Source organism: Procambarus clarkii, chromosome 20 (genome assembly GCF_040958095.1).
Source record: "Procambarus clarkii isolate CNS0578487 chromosome 20, FALCON_Pclarkii_2.0, whole genome shotgun sequence".
NCBI lineage: Eukaryota > Metazoa > Arthropoda > Malacostraca > Decapoda > Cambaridae > Procambarus > Procambarus clarkii.
The window spans coordinates 36,441,664-36,462,041 of record NC_091169.1 but is presented as its reverse complement, the minus strand read 5'-3'; the positions used below and the strand labels follow the sequence as shown (position 1 = coordinate 36,462,041).

Below are 20,378 nucleotides of genomic sequence, written 5' to 3'. Positions count from 1 at the left end.
TCAGTTAAATGGACATCCAGAGGTATCGGTTATTCTGAATATTTGAGGTTGCACTGTACTGTTTCAGTACTGCATGTGGAATGGCTTGGCATTGCTTAACAGGAGAGGCAGAGAAGGAAAGGAAGAAGCAAAATGAATAAAAATGAAGAAATGCTGGAGGAGGAGAAAGGGGATAGATTTATATGAAAAAGATTTCATTGATAGTATTGTTTATGCAGCAATATGAGATATGGCATAAGAGACAGGCAATAGCTTTCTATATCAGTCTTGTACAATTAAACAGTACAGTATATCGAGGTTATATGATTCATTCTGGCATTTTTATATTATAATTTTTTGGGCAAATCTAAATTGTATTAATTAATGTATATGTAAGTAGATTGTGACATTTTAATATTTCATGCACACTATAGCATCAGTACGTGACATTGGTTTCTTTGAATTGGTACATGATTTTGAAGAATTTATTTTTTCAGGTGACTGTAGAGAGCCATGCAATTGCAATTCAGCATAGAAAGGAACAAGAGGGAGTTTATATTTGTTTGCAATTTTTACATACAATACTGTACAGCTTGCCAATTTCTTGTGCATGTCCGTACTTTTCATGGTTAATGTATGTGAAGTTCTGGATGACACCGACATCGATTAGTCAGTGACTGAGCTCGTGTGTCTGACAGTTATCTTGAACCATATCGAAAGATTAGGTCTATATTCCCATCATACCATATGGATATTTGTGTGTGTAAATTTGGGTATATACTGAGAACACGGCTTCATTTCAGATGACAATATAGAGAATCTACTGATTTTCACATTGAACAAATTTAAATTTAAAATGCCTATGTATTTTGGGTAGCTTTTTCATCTTAATGGTTATGTCACAGTTGTTGAGGGTACTTGAGTGGAGACTTGTAGGGTTCCTGACTTACAAAAATTTCAGAGGGAGATGAAGTAAAGTCACAGAAATCTCACCTCAGGTAGTTTCAAAGGTTGGCATTATCAGTGGTGATAGCCAGGTGGGTGGTGTTATAAATGGTGAAATAAAGAAAGTAAAGTGTTATAAATAAAAGAGGAAGAATGTCATAATTAGGCACATTGATATGATTTTTGCATAATTATTTAAAGTACTGTATTTATGAGTGGTAAACCTGTATATTTTCTTTGGACTATCAGCAGGTTTTCATGAGAATTTATAATATTGTCTGCTCTAAAAAGTTGGTTAAATTTTTATAATTTTACTGTGCACACCACATGTTTGTGTTAATGGGCTTTGTCTTATTTTGTGTATAAGAATTTTTATTTGCATGTGTATGCTCACATTCATGGATATATTTGGTATATACAGTACAGTTCATTACTGTACAGTACTTAGATATTTTAAGCAGATGGTGGTTTATCAAAACTAAATCTGGAATTTCTTGTTCTTATTAAATGTTCATAAATTAATTTTATCATATTCTTTATTTCAGATGGAAATCAGCTGAGGATATCTTCTTGTCAAGTACCGGTGGAAACATTTTGTATCAGTCGATGGAAGCCGATGATGGAGGTGGCGTACGAGAGGTGTCGAATAACCACAATCGCTTGGTATCCTCTGTTTCGGCGTACCCCCTGCCCAACACCAACACAAACATTGTCTCTGCTAGCATTGTTAATGCAACCCCTGCTGCTGCTACTACTGCTTCTGCTGCTTCTACCTTTACCATTTCTTCCACATCTTCTTCATCATCTACTTCCACAACCTCGTCCTCACACAACAACAACAACAACATTCAGCCACAACAGCTTTCCTCAGTAATGGTTAATCATGGTGGTACCTCTAACACCAGTTATACTAGTACCGAATGTACCACCTCTGGCAACGTCCATCATGGTTCTGATGCACCCTCAGCGACTTCCCCCAACACTGCTTCAACTGGGGATATAAATAGTTCCCACTGTAACTCGGTTGGTGGAATTGCTCCTCTTGACTTGTCTGGAATCCCCCCTATCACTCAAGTCACGCTGCCCACACCTACAGAAAATGGAGAGGGCAGCTTCAGGTAATTTTTATAGACGACGTTATTGTAGAGTCCTTGCCTATGTCGGCAAATTCGTGTGATTGATACTTTTGGGGTAGGTAATGCACTTGGGATAGACTACACATTTTCTGGGCTCCCAGTTTATGTATGACGTGGATGTATCATTTGGTTAAGAAAGCTAGCTACCTGTATTTCAAGGGGAAGTAAATGGTTATTTTAATGTTAAAGAAGTCTGTCCCCTGATTATCCACTTGCAGTTTATGTAACGTAATGTGATGCAACGTAATCAGTATGTGAAATGTAGTGCGATTCCTTACAAGCCTATTAAGAACAGAAGTTGTAGCTACTGTATTAGAATCCTTCACTACTACAGAATCTAGTAAATACACTAGATTCTTGGTTTGTAGTAATTGTTGTGTGCCTTCACCTGTGTAGTAACAAGTAAGAAAATGTCCTTGACACACTTCATATATACAGTACACCTGTCATAAATAAGACATTGATCATTTAATAATCAAGATATCAGTGTTGAAGTAATTAAAAATTTTCTATTCATAGACAAATCATCTTTGTCCCAGCTGGAAATAGATGTACAGTATACAGTACCAGAATGATAACTTTAAAGAAATTTGTTATGTTGTTAAAATACTGTATAAAACTGCCATTTACGATTTTTAAAGCAGTTTAAAAGACAATCTGTGGATTTAAGATTTTTTTTTTTTTTTTGAGACATCACTGCAAAAATTATAATATTGAATGGTTAGTGATTCATATATTGTTTTTGCACACTAATCATGGAGATTGAAGCCTTAACTATGTATTTATGAACTTGAAGATTTATTTGTATTGGCTCATTTATTAATATTTTACCATTGAGTTTGAGCAGTGTTACATAGTCCTCTCAAATTATTGGATAATTTGTTATTAACAGTAATAATACCAAAGCATGTTTACAAAGTTTTTAAATTGCTAAAAGTTGCAGCAGAAAATATTTTAAGTGAAATTTTTAAGAGCATGCTTAACATCCATCTTGGAATAATTTTTACATAATATCTTAGTTTTCTCACACGTTGTGAGCAAAAAAATTCTGGCCAAGCAATTCACATAGTTGGGATAGGTTTAGAAAGTATGTAGGTTGAAGGAGATGCTATTAATACTGTTCCAGAAAACAGAAATTCAAGGAAATAAAGGGACTTTGTATATATAGCAATAAATTATATTATTGATATACTGTATATATTAACTAAGGATAAATTAATAATTATCAATATTCTAGTTAGATAAAAGAAGAATATACAGTACTGTACCTTGGGCATTCGTTACTTGGTGAATGGAGTGAGTATTTATTATACAGTATATAAAATGACGTAAGGGGAGAGGAGCTGCACAAGAGGTTTGGTTGTCGCTGTCTGAAGGACTTTGTGCATGAATTGCTTTTAAGGAATGTAAGGAATGGGACGACAAATTCCATTTGTGTTAGCCGTTTTAAATATAATTTAATTTTTGTTATTATGCTCAGAAATATTCTAGCCATTTTTTGCAATGCAAAATGTTTACGCAGCACTATGTAGTACTTTTCCAAATGCTGTGAGACCAAATCACTTATAATTATTTTTCCACGTGCTGTGGAACAATGCATGCTTTGCATATTGGAATTTGATATGACCTTCAGTCCCTTGGGTCCTGTTTGGAACAGGATCATAGATGCCATTATTATGCTGCAGTATGTTCATCTCCAGGTTGCTATATTTCATTACTTTATGCATATACCTCTACAATATCTACATCATAGAATTATTAGTTTTTTATCGATAGTTTACTTTAATAATACACTTATTTTTCCTGCCCTCAGTTATCAATGCATGCACATAATTTATTTAAACATTCAGTATACATCATTCCCCAAACCTAACATTTGAGAAAGTGAACAGAAATGCATGAAGCAATTGCTGAAGATTCCTGAAAGTTGGTTTGTCAAATACTGAAGTCTATACAGTAGGCCTAATTGCCAGTATGTGAGAATATAGGCTTATTACACACTTGCAGGTAATTAAGAAATTATAGATCAAAGGAAGAGAAAGCAATTAAGTATATACAGTAGTACAGTACATTACAGTTTTCAAATCCCAAATTACAATAACGGAAATACTCTTAAATTCCAATGTCGATGGATCTATTTTTTAGCTTAACTCGTACTTCAGTGCCACTTTAGTCTCCTTTCGATAATACTACAGTATACCCATTATTTCCTTGTGTTTTTATTGTTTTAGTTTCTCATTAATATCTACTTACTGTACAGAGGGCAGTCCTCATGTGTTTCTAGCTCAAACAATGAACTGGTAACTGCTTCACTTTTCATATATTCAGACCAGAACAAATTTATTTGCTCCATGCTTTTTTTTTTAATAGTTGATGTCAAATATACATCGGTAGGTCTAAATAGTAATGACACATGCATTATCTACATTAATTTTTTCAGCACTTACATTTAACTTTGCTGCTGGTTCATAACACACACAATTTTGAAAAAGAGACAGGGTAATGCATGGAATCTTTTGTGGAGATCTAATGGGTGTTGTTCTTCTGCTGACATTGGGAAAGGTTACTGTACATAGACAAGATCTTCATTTATTCAAAATTTTAATTTTAATCTTTAAACTTTCCAGCATAAGTCCAACACCAAGTCCAAAGCCCAGTCCAACATTAATGATCCGTCAGACTTCCTGTGATAGCAGTGATGATCGAGCAAATAAAAATGACACGTGTGGTTTTGTTTCGAGAGAAGGCAGTATGGAACGATCCTTTACAGAGCCCACACCAGAGCACCATCCAACCGATAAATTAGTAAGTAAATTTTCATATCTTTCCCCACTTACATTTAACTCTAAAGCTTTTAGCAAATTACTGTTAATAGTTAGTATCTCAAAAATAAATGATGTTGCAATGTATTTAGATCTTGTAGTACAGTTGGCTTCGTTCTTGACTTACAGTTGCGGATTCGGGGTTTGATTCTCTGGCAGGACAGAAATGGTTAGGGATGTTTCCTTTCATCTAATGCCTCTTGTTCACCTAGCAATAGATTGGTACCAGGGAGTTGGGCAACTGTTGTGAGGTTGCATCCTGCCGAGGATCGGTAGCTCAACCTTTGGGGAACCTTGATATGAACCTAAAGTATACAGTATACAGTGGGGCCTCGACTTACGAATTTAATCGTTCCCAGAGACGGGTCGTAAGTAGAAAATTCGTAAGTTGAAACGAATTTTCCCATACATAATGTAAATTGAATTAATCCGTTCCACAGCCTCAAAAATATTAACTTAAAAATACATTTAGTGCTGAATAACACTCATTTTGCACTAGCTACAATACAGTACTGTACTGTATGTATATCTTACCTTGAATGAGGACTCTTGTTTGTGTATGAAAGACGGTGAGGAGGAGGGGAGGAGGAGAGGTGTTAGTGTTTGGAAGGGGGAGTCCCCTTTCATTATAACATCAGGCAGTGATGACTTTTCTGGGGTACTCTCTCTCCTACGTTTTGCCTGCATATCACTAGGACCTGCTTGTGGCTCACTGCTTGTTTTTCTCACTAAAAACCTGTCTAGCGACACTTGTTTTTCCCTACGTTGTAACACTTGTCTAAAGCAAGACATCACATTGTCATTAAAAAGGTCAACACAACGGCCTGCTACAGCTTGATTTGGGTGACAATTGCAGTTGTCACACTGCATACATTTTCTTAATAAATGAGGAAGAGACATTTTGTAATCCACATCAATAACCCTCATACTAGTTTCATGTTTACGAATGATCTCTTGTTTTTCCTCCATGGTCATCCTCACATGTGTTTTCTTAGGTTGAGCTTTACCACTGACTTTCTTGGAACCCATGGCATGATATGTAATAATTACTTTTATGTTCAAAATACAAAAAAGCACAAAAATAACGAAATTCTTTACAAGCACAATCGTCACTAAGTGGGCGGCTCTGGTAAACAGGGCCATACCTGAGGGAATGAAAACCTTGTGGCTTCCTTGTGTAGCTTTCAAGGTTCGACAGCCCCACGACCCGGTCTCTGACAAGGCCTCCCGATTGTTCATCTGGTCAACCAGGCTGTTGGACGAGGCTGCTCGCAGCCTGACATACGAATCACAGTCTGGTTGATCAGGTATTTTTTGGAGGTGTTTGTCAAGTTCTCTCTTGAATGCTGTGAGAGGCCAGCCAGTTATGCTCCTTTTGTCAACTCAAAATTAAAATAAACCATAGCATTTGGTCTTAAATATCCTTAATAGCTTCCCAAGGCTCCAATTAGTTCTTGTAATGTTGAGTCCATCTACAGAAATATCAGTAACGTGAGTTGGAGCAATATTAATAAAGTTACTGTTCATAACCTAATATTTCCCATGCTCTATGGGTAGATTTCATAGAGCAAAATATTAATTTCAACCTGTTATATGAAAGACAACTACCAAGAGAATGTGTCTGTAAAGATATTTAATTACATCTAGCATATTTCCCATCATGCTAGCCTTGAAATATCCTGTTCAAAGGGAAAAGGACTCTTATTAGTAAATGAGAACTGGTGAATCTTGAAATTAAAATGGCCCATAAAATTTGGTTTGAAATTTTTTTTTAATATGCTATTTCTTGTAATGTTGCACCCATCTCCAAAAATCATTAAAAATGTGATTGGAGGCATTTGCCAAGCAAAAGAATTCCAAAGCTGTAGATAAAAAAGTTTGAAGACACCAAACAAAAAAAATTCCAAACATGTAACCAGAAAAATGGTTGCAATTCGCCAGATTTGCCTCAATCTGGCGAATTGAGGTTCATTGACTCAAGGTTTGACTGCATTTGCATAAAAAATCATCATCCATTTGCAGCTTCCATCTGGTGTGGAGAGAATTGTCCCAAGTGAGATATTAATTAAGCACTCAACTATTAAAGCTGATTGAAATTAATTAATAAGTTAGAGATGTTGCATTCCATAGGGTCTTCATTATTTGATTATTATACCATGTTTATCTCTGCTTTGTGTTCCATGGCACTTGGTCAGTGCTGCATTTTACTGTGTTGAAAAGCCATTAAGATTATTTTTGCTGTAATAGAGCCTCGTTAAATTTTCTTCATCTTTTTTAACAACCTCTTAAGGTCTAAATTATTGTTTGATTAGTTTTTGTTCCAAAGATATAGATCATTGATCTATATCTGTTGTTGGCTCTCACATATCCTAACTACTTGTCCATGTAAATCTTTATTCAGAATGTTGGACAATTTACTTGCTTTGATCATAACTACCAGTTTCTTGCCCCTATAACAAGCTGACACCACATTTTTCTGTACTGGGTCTCTGCTACCCTAAGCTGCATCCATACAGGACACCATTCATATGACGAGTTCTAAGCAACCTTCGTTCCCAACTGTGACAAGTGTCTTTAGAAATGGTCTTGGCACGTATTGTAGATGGAGGGGATGAAGGCAGTGTAGAAGAGAGTACCTTAATCTACCACTGAGAACCCAGCTTCCTGAACAGAGCAGTATTATGAATTTACAGAGCAGCTTATGTATTTCATTATTCTGTGTGGGAGCCATTGCAAGTGCAGTGAGTGCCTGGAACATCTGTTGTTTCAGATGTTCCAGATGATACACCATACATTTAAATGGTTTAAAAAGGATTGAACAGCACTATTTGTTAATTTGCAGACAATACAAAAATGAGGTGTCAAATTTTGGAAGAAGACAAAAAGTCATTACAAAACAATTTAGACATTTAAAATGGTTGATAGGTTGGCAGATATGGATGCATGTTTAGAAGTGTGGGGTTCTGAGGCTAGGAAATGATAATACATATCAGATATTGGCTAAACCAAGGTGAAATTGCCAAGTTCACGTTGCCAAGTTATCCCTAATAAGTATTGAGCATACAGTATACAATTAATACTTCATTTCCATTTAAAAAATATAAAGATTAATTGTTTTATTTTTCTCTTTATTAGCTTGATTCTATTAGTAGATCATCCGAGTCAAGTCGATCAGTAGAAGCTCCCCGAACTCCGGAAATTGGCAGCACCATCAATGGTGTTTTGATAAAAGACAGAAAGGAATCCAGAGACTCAAAATCCAGTGATAAAAAAAGCAATAAAGCCTGGTATAAAATGCTGAACCCCACCTACAAAAGCAGATCTGAAGACCTGAAGAGATTATTCAAGGACTTGCCCACTGATGAAAGACTTATAGTTGGTAAGTGGCTGTTTTCATTTTGACATAGAACATTCCCAGTATTAAATCCTCACTTCCCCCTTTCTCCCTGTAAGGGGTGTGTATGCCTCACAATATTAACACCTAGCAGGTGGGACATAAAGAGCACTGATAGGTAAGCACAGGTTAGTCTTATATATTGTTCTGCCTTTGCTGTTAACTCAAAGGTACTATTGCAGAAAATAGATGGAAACTTGCACTGTGCTCTTCATTATTTTCTAGTGATGTCGAGATTGATATCCTTGTTGGATATTGTAAATGATCTAGTGTAATTAGAATCTAATCTTAATTCTGTTAGGTTAGTGCAATAGGTATAAAATTTGCTTTCAACTTGTATTCAAATATGATTTTTTTTAAATGTTGCCATTTTGTTGAAAAAGGGCCTTTCTTTTTTCTATTTACCCCATATGTTACTATGCTGAAAGTTTTACCAGTAGAAAGTTGGTACAATTTTGTCCAAATTTTTATATTTCAATTGAATAAATTGTGTAAAGAGTACCCCCCTCCGAATCTGAATTTTTTGGTTGTGGTTAGTTGTCGTTTCCCCGTGTTAACAACCCGTACAGGGTATGTACGGTTATAATTCTTACTCATTTGTGTTTCTGGCTCCCACCTATGGCCAAGTGTTGGACTTCATAGTGTAGATTATATCAAATAAATGTGTATATAGTTGTGATTCTTCCTGTCCTTTAGAATATGACTTTCCTCTTCAGGGAGGAAAGTTTTGAACTTTTAACATAACAAATTCCACTGCAGTTTCCTAGTTGAGATAAAAAGTATAACCTTAACACTATCGGTCACCGGGCAGGCGCGCGGTCAACTTAGGGGTCATGTACTGAGCGTGCGGGTAAGCGCACGGTGACACCTAAATGTGTATACTCATTTCAGCTTTCTCACCTTAATTCTCATGCTACGTCACTCGTTTTGGTATCATTGTGTTCGCAATTAAATTCCCTATAGGTATGTATAAATATAATGTCCAAAAGCCTGGTGTGACTCCCAACAGCAAAGCCTAAAGTCTGCAAAAGTTACTCGTGAGCGCACAAAATCAGTGAAATGTGCATACTTGTTCCATTTTTCTCACCTTAATTCTCGTGCTACATTGCTCGTTTTGGTATCATTGTGTTCGCAATTAAATTCCCTACAGATGTGTATGAATATAATGTACAAAAGTTTGGAATGCCTCCCCGCAGAAAAGCCTAAAGTTACCCGTGAACGAGCACCAATTTGTACACTGCAACCTAATGTGTATACTCGTTCAGTTTGATAACATCAATTTTCGTGTTACATCTTTCATTTTGGTATCAAATTGTTCGCAATATAAAGGCGCATATTTTAAAACTAGTCCCATAATAATAGAGCAATAACTGGAATTTTAACAAATATTTTAATTCTGGAAGCTTATCATCACAAAATTATTTATATCTTTCCAGTGTTCTGGCATAAATTCTTGTGTTACATCTTTCATTTTGGTATCAAATTGTGCGCATTCTAAAGGCGCTTATTTTGATACTATTCCTAGGTCGATTGAATAAAAAATGAATTTTATACAAATATTTTTGTAGTGGACGCAAGTCCGGTCCAAAGTTACAGATAGTGTTAAAATAAAACAGAGCCAGAAAGCATTAGATACATTGACATTGTCCATGACAAGGAACAAATTTATTTTCATTTTTTTTTTTTTGTATTGATACAGTTGATAATTTTTTTTTACATTGTCACACCATTATTAGATTCAGCACTCTAATCCTTCTAATACAGTATGTAGTATTTGAGTTGTCATATATTTTGTTATATTTCCAGATTATTCTTGTGCATTACAAAAGGATATTTTGGTTCATGGTCGCCTCTACGTCACCCCAAACTATTTTTGTTTTTACTCCAAAATATTTGGATGGGAGACCTTTGTAAGTATACTAATTTTAGTGTGGGTTATATATGAAAATAATATTTGATCAATCATAAAATAATATTTTTCATATTGTGCTCATATATTAGGTACTGTGTGTGTTTACAGTTGGGAAACCTTTTGATTTTGTCAAAATAAATTGTGTTCTATCCTTCTTTACATTGACTGTCCTCTTTATCAGTCATTAATTTCCTTGAAAATAATGTCTTTATCCTGTTCCCTTAATTCCATCTCTCTTAAAGTGTGGTGAAATCCAACTTCTCGTTCTTTCCTAATAGTATAATCCTCGTAGTTCTATTATGAACCTCGTTGCCTACCTCATTTTTTCAAATGGTGTTTTGCTGCTTTAGGTGAAACTTGCGTGCTGAGGCGGTATATTCCACAATAAGCCTCATATACTCATTTGTCATGCGTAATGTTCTGGAGACCATGAAGTTTTTAAATGCAACTCTTACTACTGAAAGCAAAAGAATAGAAAAAATTGTGATAAAAAATATGATTTGGAGATTATTGCAGAGTTAATCAAGGGAGATTATTAGAGTTAATCAAGGGGGTTTTCATAAAGAACACTTAATAGAATTAGGATAAGAATTCAGAATGTTGGTGTGACAGTACACTTAAATATTGGCACTTTGTTGCAGCATCAGTTGGCGTAAACTGTTACTGAATAAACATGGTACTGTACAATACTATTAGCAACTTCCAGAAATCTTGCAACACACTGTTCATTCAAGGCTGGTCCTTGGTAATGCTGTGGTTTATTGGCTCGGGTACCACAAACATCCACAACTAACAGGACTACATTTGCTGAATTATCCGAAAGTCTGCGTTAACTGAAGAAAAACTAAACCATATTATACTGTGCAGATGTAGTTGCAGATATCCAAAGGCCTTTTTAGATAGACATACTGTAAATAAAATATGGTGATTTCCTGGTGATTGGTTTTGGGAGGTGATGTCCCTGAGGCCCAGTCTGTTACCAAGCCTCCTGGTTGTTGGTCTGATCAATCAGGCTGTTTGATGCAGGTACTGTACTCACAGTGTGACATGAATCACAACCAGGATGAGCTTGTATTTTTTTGGAGGTATTTATCAAGTTCTTTTTTGAACACCATGAGAGATTGGCTGGCTATGCCCCTTATGCATAGAGAGAAGCTGTTGAAAAGTCTTGGGGCCCTTGATTGAATTGTCTTTTTGCATACCTATTATATCTGTGCAACATTGCAACCCCGGGTTATTTTGCACTTCCAGCCATGCCTTCTAGTCCCATAAGAAGTTATTTCAGTGTGGAGATTTGGAACCAGTCCCTCTTAATATTTTTCAAATATAAATTATTTTGCATCTCTCACCTGTGCTCTAAAGAATGTAGATACAGTATATATATTTTTATTTATTTATACATACAAGAGTTCTTACATTCTTGGACAGCCACTCGCACACAGTGTTTCAGGCAAATATAGATTGAGAAATTTTAAGCCATTCCAATAAGTTTGATGTTATATTGAATGGATTAGTCGGTAAAAGATTTCTGCGTGTTCTGCAGCTTTGAATGGGGCTGATTGTGTGCAATTATATTCCACCCTACATAACACTAGGCTTAAAACGTACCACCTTTGTCATCTCTTGTTTGAAAGTTTCTTGTTATTCGGTCTGTCCTTATTCTTGCAGTTGTGATCGCTACTGTTTCTTTAAAAATAAGAGCTGACTTGATTACAGTATTTCCAAATCTTTGATATTTCATATTCTTTCTATAGTGTGATTAATTAAGCTGCACTCTATATGTGGTTTCCATTTTGATATGATTTTACCATAGTGAAGGAGCTGGAACTTGTTTTAATTAAATGTCTTGTAGTTTTCTGTGGCCTATTGAAAGATGTGATTTACATTCATTTGGAGGCTTGTCGAGTCCTCTACATTGTCTACTACTGTAATAAAGATCCTAGTGTTATCTGGAAAGGATTATATCGCACTATAGTTTGTGTCCTTTTCTGTATCCAGTATGATAATGAGAACAAATACTGAAGCATAGTACCCTGGGAACTTGAGATTTTTACAGTGGGTGATCAAGATTTTACTTCGTTGGCTACAGAATTACTCTGGTTTCTTTTTCTTAGCAAATTAAAGATCTGTCTTCCTACTTTGCCAATAATTTCTTTTCTGCCTTTTTTTGTGTGCCATAACGCCACGATCGTACTTGTCAACAGCTTTCATGAAAGCTGTGTACAGTACTGTGTATTACATCAGCGTTTTGCTTATCTTCCATAGCATCTAAGGCCATGTCATACTGTAGTAATTACCTAAGTGTAATTACCTAAGTGTAGTTACAGGATGAGAGCTACGCTCGTGGTGTCCCGTCTTCCCAGCACTCTGTCATATAAAGCTTTGAAACTACTGACGGTCTTGGCCTCCACCACCTTCTCACCTAACTTGTTCCAACCGTCTACCATTCTGTTTGCGAAAGTGAATTTTCTTATATTTCTTCGGCATCTGTGTTAGCTAGTTTATATCTATGACCTCTTGTTTTTAAAGTTCCAGGTCTCAGGAAATCTTCCCTATCGATTTTATCAATTTTGGTTACAATTTTGTATGTAGTGATCATATCACCTCTTTTTCTTGTCTTCTAGTTTTGGCATATTTAATGCCTCTAACCTCTCCTCGTAGCTCTTGCCCTTCAGTTCTGGGAGCCACTTAGTACCATGTCTTTGCACCTTTTCCAGTTTGTTGATATGCTTCTTAAGATATGGGCACCACACAATTGCTAGTGGTCTAGCAATTGTGTGAGGCAGGAGGGTCTCGCTCCTCCCTCTTCTCCTTCATAAGAGGTGCAGTTAACATGAAGGTTTCATGCGTCCTGCTCTAAACCCATGCTGTCCAGGGTTATGTAGATGTTGCAATTCCACATGTGTTAGGATTTTACTTCTCGGTATTTTAATATTTTTTTGATGTGTGATGTCAGTGCTATCAGTCTATAATTTGTTTGCATCTGCTTTACTCTATCTCCCTTCTAGTGTTTAAAGTGTGTTGGGAATAATGCCTGGATTTAGGCTTAGGCTCCAAATGATTAGCAGGGCCTGTGTTAGATTTTTTTTTTTTTTCAATGATTAATGAATATACTGTATAGAATTTTAGGAATCTGGATCTGGTGCAGAGTGCATGGGAATGCTGTTTTTAAAATCCATTGGGGCTAAGATGACATCTGATATGATTCGTCGTTGGTACTACATATGTGAAGAATTTTTTTGTACAGTATTGTTAATCATCGGTGTATATAGGGTTTCACTGAAAAGTCATATTGTATCCTCAGTATTTCACTTGTTTCTGTGTCCACCGTGAAAGTTTACATGAAGGAAAAGGAAGAATTCATTTGATGTCTCCCTTTCTCAAGAACCAAATCCAGTAGTTGATATTGTTTTTGTTCTATATTCTACATAGGAGTTATAGTATCTTGGCTCCTTCTTGATTTCACTGATGACCTTTTTGCTTTTCTTGTCTCTTCTGGATTTTGATTTGTATAGCTTTAGTTTGATCGCTTTATTAACTGGGAATCTCATTTTGTATAAATCTAAGTCTTGAATATTCAGAACTATTTACTGTGTTAAATTGTGCTAGAGATAAACAAAGAAGTATTCAAACAATACAGTACTGTATAGTTAAAATACTGTATATTAAATTTACTTTGAACATAATTTTGGTATCAAAATTAACATTTAAAATTGATCGTGTAATTAAGTACAGTAATACAAAAAATTCAAATTGGCAAAATAGCAAGAAATTTTAATAAGCAAAATGTCTGGATTAACCACAAGAAATCTCATTTCAGTTACATTTTATTGAGATTTGACAGTGTATATTTACTAATGCCAGCTTTGTGCATTCAGTACAATATATTTATGTGAAAAAAAGTGTTTAATAAATGTAATCTTTCTTCAAACAGGTCTCTATCAAAAGCAAGGATATAGTTGCCATGACAAAAGAGAAGACCGCTTTAGTAATTCCAAACGCAGTCGAGATAAGGACGGAAGGAGAGAAGCATTTCTTTACCTCGTTTGCCTCAAGGGACAAGACTTATCTGATGCTCTTTAGGATTTGGCAAAATGCTCTAATGGACCAGGTATGTAAATGTGTTTTTTCTCTACAGTAATGTATTTATATTTCTTGGCTTTTCCACTTGGCGGCTTCTTAACCCTAAAATGGCTTGGCTAATTGAAGATCCTTGTAATGGTGAGCAAAATAAAATATAGCTCACAAAACTAATGTAAAGAATATTGTATTTGGTGATTCAAATTCAGAAGGTAATCTGAGATAGTGATTGGAACTATTTAAGAGTCCATTCACCTGGGCAGTATGGGTCTCAAACTGTAGACCCTACACATGTGAGGCCGACGCTCTATCGACTGGGCTATGAGTAGGCTTAAAAAAGGAAAGTTTCCAGAAGCATCATCCTGCTGCCAAATTGGAATTTTCTACTTTCCCTGACTACCACTAAAGGTCAAAGAAATTACTGACCTACGGCCATGTCATATAAATTTGGCAGCAGGAGGCTGTTTCTGGAAAGTTTCCTTTTTTAAGACAACTCATTAGCTCGGTCGATAGAGCTTCTGCCCCACATACGTGGGGTCCACAGTTCAAGACCCATACTGCCCAGGTGAATGTATTCTTAAATGGTTCCAATCACTATTTGATTACATTTTGACACTCGGACCCCTCTAACAGCGAAGACAAAGATTAAGAAGTGAGCCGTCCTGATAGGATATAGCCGAGATAGTGTCAGGTTTTTAAGTGTCGTAATCTCAAGGATTCTCCTGTAGTTGTCCCATCCTGGGACGAGGTTGGATAATCCATATCAAAATTTGTATACAGTATTAGATAATGACATACTGGTGGCATGGTAAGTTGTACAGTATACTGTATATACTGTACTTGCTCTAAGAAATCGAATAGGTCCACTTAAACATGAGGACAGGTTGCATTATGTGAATGTGTTAGAAAATATGACAGAGTTCATTACAGTAGGGGACAGTGATGGAATTGAGGTGGGGGGGAGGGTGGAAGCGGGGATTCATATATAGAAAATGTTCAAGCAGAAGCACTTGGCAGATTTTATTAAATTTGTATAGTGTGAATTGTTTTTGTATTTAGAATAATGGTCTAATACACTGAAAATGACTGCACTCATGAATTTTTAATAATTGCTTAATTATTCATATACTGTACAGTATTCAGTTAAAGAAATGTCTTGGCATAGTATTGTCTTTAATAAAAGGTTTAACATTTTCATTAAATCCTCACACTATCAGTTTACATTGGCTTGTATTTGATCAGGGCTTTTAATCTCTTCCTCCAGCAAATGAGTGCAACAGAACTATGGCAGTGGGTTCATTCCAGCTATGGAGATGAGCTAGGTCTGACGAGTGATGATGATGACTATGTAGCTCCCTCCACCGAAGACGATGCCAAGACTAACACAAGTCATGCGCATAGTGATCGTACCTGCGAATCCTCCATCTTTAACAGAAACCTCAAGCTGTATAGTGTGGATTCACTTGAGGTAAGTACAGAAGTTTACTTTTACTCTTGATGTACAGTTTTGGTGATGTATGGATGCTATCCTGGGATACTTTGTACACAGTACTTGCTTTTTTTTTTTTTTTTCTTTGCTTTTTTTTTTTTACTCTGGAACACAATCTTTGTAATATTGGGAACATACTAGGTGTAATACAAGAAAGACAGCAGCAGCAGCAAGATACTGGTATGCATGCTTTGCGTCGAATGATTTCTTGGACAATCACCTTTTTAAATTAGGGATACTGTAGTGTTATAATTTTTATTTTAGTATTCAAAGCGAAGGGGTAAACACCCCTTATCGTACTTTTAACATTGACTTGTTCCGAGTTTGATAAGTTTTTCTTGTAGGATTAGTCAAAAGTTAAAAGTAGAGTTGTATGTGTTTTGACTAACACAAACTCAGACCCTGTGTGATTTTATTTTTAAGCCAAGACATGAACTGTGTGAGAGTGGGTACATCTATATGTAAGCTGATGTTTGAGACTCGCACAACAGAGATGTTTTGGTGCATGTCATACAAATACTTCACTTGTGTTTTGCATACTTTTGTATTATTTTCTGGCATCATGGTACCTCTCATGCACAATGTACTCTGTACTTTAAAATGTATTATATTTGTAGCAGAAATGTTGCAGGATTATTTAGCAATAATACTCAGTTAGGTGTTTTGTTGAAAGAACTGGGAAAACATTGGTCCATTTGAGTTTGGAATGTGACCCTAATTTTAACAGGAAACTTCACGTTGCCTTGCATGAATTTGCTCCACAAAGGTTTTCTTTCAGAGAAAAAACCCCTAAAATCATGTTTTCCTACCAAAAATAAAGCAAGTAAAAGGTGTCAGACCAGATAATGAATGGTAATTCCATTCACATGATAGATGTTAAATAGAGAGTAAAATTTACATGACACTTAGCAGACTGTATTTTAATGTCCCTGATGAATTTTGTCTTTTAGTGAACTCCTCACCCTAAAGAGGGTTAGCTTTATGCTAAATCATCATCAGACATTTTATATTCTGTACCTCCCAAGCACTAACAATTTTTGTAACAAAAGTGAAATGATTAAATGGAAGAAACATTAAAATATAACTTAGCTGCTCTACAATATGAAAATTCTGTTGGTATGTTGTGCACAAACAATTTACAGTTATGAGGCCCTTAGGGTATCAAATGGTTATTAATAATGAGGATCAGTTTCTCTTTGGTCTCTTGGTTGAAAGTAGGATCAACAAAATGTTGGTTACTGATGTTCATAGCAGCAGTAACATTGACCAAGTAACAAGCTGCCAGGACCTTGTTAGACCCCCAAAATCCCTGAGCCTGAATATCAACCCATGATGTGTAAAAAAACCCAGTAGATAATACCACAAACTTGTGATACGAGGCAACAGTATTGGGAGTCAACAGTCTATCAGTCAAATGATAAGAGGCAACAGTATTAGACATAAGATGTCGATCTACAAACAGCCAAGACTACTGGAATGGAAACAGAAAAGTTGTGATAGAGACAGAGGTGAAAGAACCAGCGTAAAACCTCATACTGCCACGTGACAAAAGATGCAGGTTGGATGTTGTTCACAAGTCAAGCCTGGCCTCGGGCCGGGCTTGGGGAGTAGAACAACTCCCAGAACCCCATCAACCAGGTATCAACCAGATGCCAACAGCTCTGATATCTTAAATATTCAAACGGTGTTGGACCTATTTGGAGATCTGTCACCATATGGAACTAGTGGTTAATGAAGACAAAACTTAAGTTTGAATGTAGACACTGGAAGCTTATTATATTAGAAATAAACAGGAAAAATATATAGAGTTAAAATATATAAATATTTAGGCATATACTATACTGTACTGTACATTATATTGAACATTGTATACCCATAAAAGTTTGGAAACCGAGTTGAACTGTCTGTTGGGTCAATGTCGGAAGAGATAACAGCCTTTGACAACTTTGGCATGTTGTGGAAATGTAGTGGGAGTCTCTGTGCTATGTATTATACACATACATACTGTACTGTGAGATCTCTTAATGATTTTGCTGCATTTGTCATTTCATGTTTTGGTAAAGATAGACTAAACAAGTTGGAGAAGATATAAAATGAAGCTATACAAAACATTTTAGGATGCCCAAGATATGCTATGATTGTGATAATGAAGGTGGAATTGATCTTTGAATCAATTTACTGAAATTGGGGATAGAGTTAGAGATAAATGTCGTTACGGTGATTAGACCGAGAGGTAGGGAAGGTATGCAGACAATGAGTCACAACAATGTGGCTGTGTGACTGAAGATGTGATGACCAAACCACACGCCAGAAGGTGAAGAGACAATGACGTTTCCTTATTGTCTCCTCCTCATTGTTTCAGGGCCCATCCTGGACCATTATCAAGTTTATTGCAAGGGGGGGGGAGGTAATTAGTTAAGCCATTTGTTCATTTTGAACAATGTATTTTGAAGTATAACAAGAGAGAATGTGAGAACTTTATTTTCTAATGTTTCAAAATATGTCTTACAAAAATTTATTTCATTACCTAAGAAACGGTTAACATCACTACCATGGAAGGAATGTAACTCAGGGGTGGAGATTGTTCCCCCTTCGAAAGAGAAAATCCATTCGAGCCAAGGACAGTTGAAGGCAAATTATGATTGTGTAGTTAGAAAAATACCTCAATTAAGCATTACATTTTTATTGTGATGGCTCTTTAGCTTAGGATGGGAAGGCAGGATATGGTCTTGATCAGGGAATACACCGATATCGGCACCATTTATACAGTTATTGGACAGCCCTTAGCTGACGGTCTCTTCAATATGCTGAGCTTCAAGCTGTATTACTGGGCTTAAAGGAAGTAGTTAAGAGCGGTAAAAAAATTTTTTTATTTATTTATTGATAGTAGAGGTGCATTGGAGTCATTAAATAGTAGAAGACTAGGATGTGAGCATATTGTGGATTTGTGTAGAGAGAACATGAAGCAACTAAGAAAAGTGGTTGTAAAGTAAGATTTATGTAGATCCCTTCACATGTAGGAATAATCTGTTCTTAAATGAGGCTTTTGATGACATAGCGAAGAGGGCCACAGAAAAACTTGTGTCGATGTAATATGTAATAATAACATTGAAACAAATTAAGACAAGGGTTAAGTTGATCAAAGAGTTTATAGAAAAAGTCATGAGATCTACAATGGTGGACAGCAGTAACACACTAAACCATTATGCACTAATAAGCATGAATGCATCCTTCACGTATTGTAGGTAAAAGTCTACATGGAAGGATTCTGTGTACTTGGGGATTAGCATATAAATATAACTGGCAGTACATTGCTGATTTCTGTGAAAAAGATAAGGCATGCAAATGAATGTAGTATGTCACATCTCATATGCTAGATCACTTTGTACCAGGGTGTAAATTGCTTGATCACTCTAAATATAAAGACGTTTGTAGTGTACCTTGTCAGATTGTATGGAGGTGGGGTAATGGTACGATAGCAACAATCATTGAGATTCAAACATTTTGCAACAAGAATGTAATACCGGGTACCAACAATTCTTTTAATTTTAAATTATGTATTGTGTGATAATTAATGTAAATGATTGTAGTATAAAATAATGTGTATTATAGATTTGTGAGCCCCTCGAGTGACTTGTAATAGAGGGTAGAAAGAGCCTAAGCTACTCATTTTCTTTTGGGGTGCATTTTATTATTTTGATAAACCTGCACAAACAGTTTTGTTTTTGTACAGTATATAAATTTATTTGTATTCAGACTTGGCTTGAAACATGGCATGAATTGTCTGCTTATGACCGGGAAGGTGAACTACCTATTCGGAGAAAACTGGGCATTTGGAAGTGGTGTCACTTGATTCCTTCCACATGTTACTTAGTTCCATTATTAGACAGTAGAGCAACGGTGTCGCTTATTGCAGGTCAGCGTTCAATCCCCCGACCATCCCCCAAGTGGTTGGGCATCATTCCTCTTCCCCATCCCATCCCAAATCCTTATCCTGACCCCTTCCAAGGGCTATATAGTTGTAATGGCTTGGTGTTTTCCCCTGATAATTCCCTCCCCTCCATTATACATCCCCTGTTGATCCTTTGGATGGTAGTTGAAAGGATACAGAACCATATACTACTGTAATGTAATGGATTTGGGAACTGGGCCCCTAATGTTCTCATAGGTAAGCAAATTAGTGCCTAAGTATTGTGAAAAATTTACAAAATCTACAGCAGTAGGTTGTTAAAACTTAGTGTGTGTTATTTACATCTATTTACATTTTTTATGGATAAAAATGGTTAGGGTAGGTTTAGTTAGGTTTGGAAGTGATATTGCTGGGTGGAAATATATGTTGAGTTGCCCCATTCTTAACCCTTTTCTCTAACCAAAATTAACCTCATTTAACCTTCGCATAATCTAACCAAGTGCAACTTGTCCAGAAAGGAGTTGCTTGCTGGAAGAAGTAGGCCATTCTATTTCCCAAGTGCCCATATTATCTGATCAAGATTGCCAGTTTCTCAAGACAGCTGACTCAACATCCCAGTATGATTTCAATATCTTCTCATATCAGTCCAAGTCTACATAGATTAATTTATATATTTAATGCTGTTTTAAAATACAGAATTGGCAACTGTTA

The 20,378-nt window shown here is 36.0% G+C and overlaps 1 protein-coding gene across 4 annotated transcripts in view; it reads left to right on the top strand.

Annotated features, from left to right (window-relative positions):
- Window positions 1-20,378, top strand: part of LOC123755329 (protein Aster-B) — a 150,439-nt gene that overhangs the window by 58,074 nt on the left and 71,987 nt on the right. For all 4 annotated transcript variants that reach the window (XM_045737856.2, XM_045737858.2, XM_045737855.2 and 1 more), the window contains exons 2-7: window positions 1,470-2,042; window positions 4,688-4,865; window positions 8,018-8,261; window positions 10,083-10,186; window positions 14,123-14,299; window positions 15,533-15,736. In XM_045737856.2, the coding sequence (XP_045593812.1) occupies window positions 1,470-2,042; window positions 4,688-4,865; window positions 8,018-8,261; window positions 10,083-10,186; window positions 14,123-14,299; window positions 15,533-15,736 (1,480 nt within the window). The remainder of the gene's footprint in view (window positions 1-1,469; window positions 2,043-4,687; window positions 4,866-8,017; window positions 8,262-10,082; window positions 10,187-14,122; window positions 14,300-15,532; window positions 15,737-20,378) is intronic.